Source organism: Priapulus caudatus, unplaced genomic scaffold, assembly GCF_000485595.1.
Source record: "Priapulus caudatus unplaced genomic scaffold, Priapulus_caudatus-5.0.1 Scaffold889, whole genome shotgun sequence".
NCBI classification, from domain to species: Eukaryota; Metazoa; Priapulida; class Priapulimorpha; order Priapulimorphida; family Priapulidae; genus Priapulus; species Priapulus caudatus.
The window spans coordinates 62,201-66,287 of record NW_014577950.1 but is presented as its reverse complement, the minus strand read 5'-3'; the positions used below and the strand labels follow the sequence as shown (position 1 = coordinate 66,287).

The 4,087-nt window shown below is 49.5% G+C and overlaps 1 protein-coding gene across 1 annotated transcript in view; it reads right to left on the bottom strand.

Moving 5' to 3' along the window:
• The window catches only part of LOC106814233 (serine/arginine repetitive matrix protein 1-like), a gene marked incomplete in the record, with an annotated part of 29,493 nt that overhangs the window by 4,931 nt on the left and 20,475 nt on the right, over positions 1-4,087 (bottom strand). Inside the window, 3 exon segments of the mRNA XM_014818531.1 lie at positions 50-487; positions 748-1,011; positions 1,705-1,979. Coding sequence (XP_014674017.1) covers positions 50-487; positions 748-1,011; positions 1,705-1,979 — 977 coding nt within the window.

Here is a 4,087-nt window from a genome sequence, read left to right as displayed (position 1 = left end):
GGCGGCAGCGGCGGCCGGGCGGGCGGCAGTGGCGGGCTGCCCGGGTCACTCGTGTTCGAGCTGGGTCGTCGCTGCGACGACGCCTCGCTCCAGTGACCCGACCCGCCCCCGCCGGGCCCCGACAGCCGGCCGTAGATGTTCGGCGGCGAGGCGGTGGAGAGGGCGCCACTAGACACGACGCTGCGCTTCTGCCGCGTCGTCAGGTCGAGCGTGTCGTACTCGTCGCCGCTCGTAGCGCCCTCTATCGCCGCGTCGCCGTTCCACGCACGCGCCGGCACGTCCTCGATATCCGCATACACGACTCCATCTTCCTCCTCCTCCTCCTCCTCCTCCTCCTCCGCGGGCGGCAGGGGAGGGTCGTCCGAGACGATGCCGCGCCACTCCCCGACGACGCTGTACATCCCCTCGTCATCCTCCTCCTCCTCCTCCCTCTCCTCAGCCTCCAGCGGGGGCGGGGGCGGGGCGGGCCGCGGCGACGGACGGTCGGCTGCGAAACGGAAACGCGGCGAATTAATTTTATTTTCCGACGAATTGGAGCGATTAATTTTTTAATATCTAATTAATTTTTAGCGACAGTTTCGACGACTGGGTCTGGTCATCTTTGTCAAAACTGCGCAAGCTGCTTTAGAAGTGAGATGAGCCGAGAGGTGAAATTCGATGAATTTATTCCAAGAAACACGTTGAGAAACGAAATTCGCCCGATACAAAAACATCAGACGAACACTAGACGACAACTGTCGACGTTACCGGAAAGAGTCGGCAATCGGTTGTCGACAGGTGGCGACACGTATTCGTACGCGTTACTCGGCAACGGCGGAAGCGGGTGTGCGGTGTTGTCTGGAGGTCGTGCGGGCGATCCGTCGCTCATCTCTGCGAGCGGGTTGAAGATGACGGTGCCGGGCGGGGCGGTTGTGAGCGGTGTGTGTTCGGTGGAGTCCGTGTCGCTGTCGCTCACTCGGCTGCCGCTGCTGCTGTGGTAGTAGATCGGGTTCCCACTCATGCTGACGTTGCCTGCCCAAGAGAGAGTAGACATTGTTACTACACTCACGACGCACAGCTGCGGGTATTCACGTTGTTCGCACTAATGTCTCTCATCTAGATCTGTGCCTCTCAGATATCTGCACTTGTGTTACTCACCATCGCCAGGGGGATGGAGTCAATATTTAAAATTTCTTAGGCCAAAGCAAGTATTGCCTTGGGTTTCATCAAAAATTAATTAAATTGAGGTTACAGGAAGAAGCACCATGGCAAACATTCGCTTCAAGCGTGGGCACCGAGGCAACCTACTTTTTATCAACAACATTTACGTAGGACAGGGAAGGAATACTTGCACAACATGGAAGTAATTACGTGGGAAACACAGAGGGAATCCAAGTAGGACGGCCATGTCGGTTTACTGCCGTAGCACTTTCAGGGGCAGCATGGCAAGCGAGTTTTTCAGCACAGCGTAGATGGCAAGAACCATGATGAAATTCGAACTGCGGATCGCGCAACTGTTTCGCTCATCGCGTATCTGTCGTTGCTATACAACTACATAGAACTGCCGTGGATATACGCCAGACTTTCAGGGACAGCACAGTGAGCAAGCAAAGTAAGGATGCGTTTGTAACCACAGCACCGATGAAAGAGAAGGCAAGAGCCGTGGTGAGATTCGAGCTGCGGATTGCGTGACTGTTACGCTCATCACACACATCTGTCGTTCACCTGTGCCGGTCGTGCTGGCCGAGCCGCGGTTCATTCTGTGGGGGGCGGAGTTGGCCCTGTGTGGACGCGTGCTGCTGCTGCTGACACTGCCCACGTGCTGCTCGTAGTTGGGGTTGTTGTACTTGTATCCCGGTTCAACAGACGCCTTTCTGTTGCGCCTCCGCCGCTTGCTGGGCAGCTCACCAGAGGGCCCTGGCGGTGCGTGGCCGTTAGGAGCATTCTGGGATGCAGCCGAGGATATATTTCGCAGTTCTATGTCGCCGTTCTTCTGTTTTCTAGCGAAAGGGAACGGAAATTGATGTAGTTAACAGAAAAAATAGAATAGATAACAGAAAAGAAACCATTGAGCTCCAAATTCAACTGACGGTAAAGAAATGTATGAACGCTAATGGAAAAACTGCATTTAAACTGCGCAGATTTTTGTTAGCCACTTGAAGCTACACACCAGCTTCACCGCCCGCCCTCCCAGACTACACACAAAGCCCCGTGTACCCCCTCCTCCCACTCAACACCTGCATGGCAACTTCTCAGCCAATTTAAAAAATTCTATATCCTCCACTGCCTCCCCTCCCACCTTATCTGACCTCTTATCCAGATTTCTTAGCATTTCCTGCTCTCTAGCCTGTATTGGGGTTTATATATATATATTAGATATGCACATATATGTATATATAAAAACATTGCCAATGTTTGCTGATCTGATGAAGAGATGTAATCTCGAAAGCTTGTTAATTAAATTTTAAACACTCTTATTCTACAATTTGACTTTGTTTTTAACTACATGGGTGATCGTGTGGAAGTTCGAAATTAGTAAGCAGCAGTTTGCTGCTTACAAAGATCATTTTACCAGTGTTCGAAAATTAGGGCAGCAAGCTCAGCAAACTTTGTGCTTGAACAAAGCATCATTTTACACGTGTTCGAATATTAGGCGCCAGCAAAGCCAGCAACTTTGTGCCTTACAAACCGTCATTATATTACAGGTTCGATATTAGGAGCAGCAAGCAGCAACCTTTGCTGCCTAAAGATGAGCAGTTTTACTGCCTGCCTCTCAACATCCGTTCAGCAAATACATTGCTGCAAGAAATTCCTTTAATATAGCATGTTAAAAGGCATCAAAGATTCTACCCTGGATTAGTAAATGTGCCCGCCTGCTTTTTTTCCTGGCAGCAAGACTTGGCAAAGAAAAGTGAATGTTATAACCCTCGCCTATCAGGGTCAGTATTGTCATTACAATCAGGATCAGCTAATATTGTTGGCTATTAATGCTTCATTATTAGGAATTAGTGTTAGTATTGTCATGACATCAGTGTCGATATATTCCCGACATTATATATTATATTATATAATTATCGAATCAGTTCGACATTATATAAAACATCAGATGTCACAGTATCATCATAATGTTTAATGAACCCATACAGATACGATGGTTTCTAGCCTCTGAAGCTGTCGTCAGCACAGCATATTCCATGCCAGCAGGCGGTTATATTATCAATTTTTAAACAAAATAAAGAAGTCATTTTGTCATTATTAACCCCTGCGCGGTGGTGTTTTCGTAAACCTAGCGTCATTAAACCGCCGTGTCCGTCAGCAACAAAAGCGTTCGAAGTCGTCCTATTCCTTTGTTTTTCTTCTTTGACAAGCGTAGCCCGACTTCTGTTTCGGCTACCCACTGCAAGGCATCGGTGCGAGTGTTGAGCACGGAGCTGGTCATGCCGATCCGATCCGCGGAGAGGTGCATTGTGCACGGGCGGTTGGCATGGCAACACCTGGTTCAGCCTAAGGTAAGCTGACCATCTATACACCCGTCCCGATGTCTCGCGTGTGTGTGCCGTCGTGATCCTACGTAGATCACGTAATCTTGTGCAGCGAACAGGTCTACCTGCGCCCAGATCTCAGTAAGAAGTTGACGACTACCATTCTACGGGGGAATAAAACCTCCCGTGTTTCTGCCGAGTTGTGTTTAGAGAAGTGCACGTGGTGTAGCCGTGGCGATTATCACGACAACAAAACCTGTTTTCATTTTTCTGTTGCAGGCTGTATTGAGGGCGACGTATGCATAGGTTGCACGCAGCCGAAATCTGACTGCATCAAACACCGATGTCTGCCCGACCCGGATCGATGGCACGTTGCATCTGCATTGCGAGCTACCGCCCTAACTGCACTGACCGTATGTAGTGTTTGTATACATATACAGCTATATAGTTGAATATACCGCAACAATCCTATGTCGCCTACTGCGGGTTTCTGGTGTGGCAGCCATTGCCTGTAATTTCTCCAGAAGTAAATAGTAATTAAATTCTTTGTATTAATTTTGTGGCTCATCTTAAATTACGATAGATATTCGTCCGCGTGTTCTCGGAGGCTCATTTTTATGAAGCCT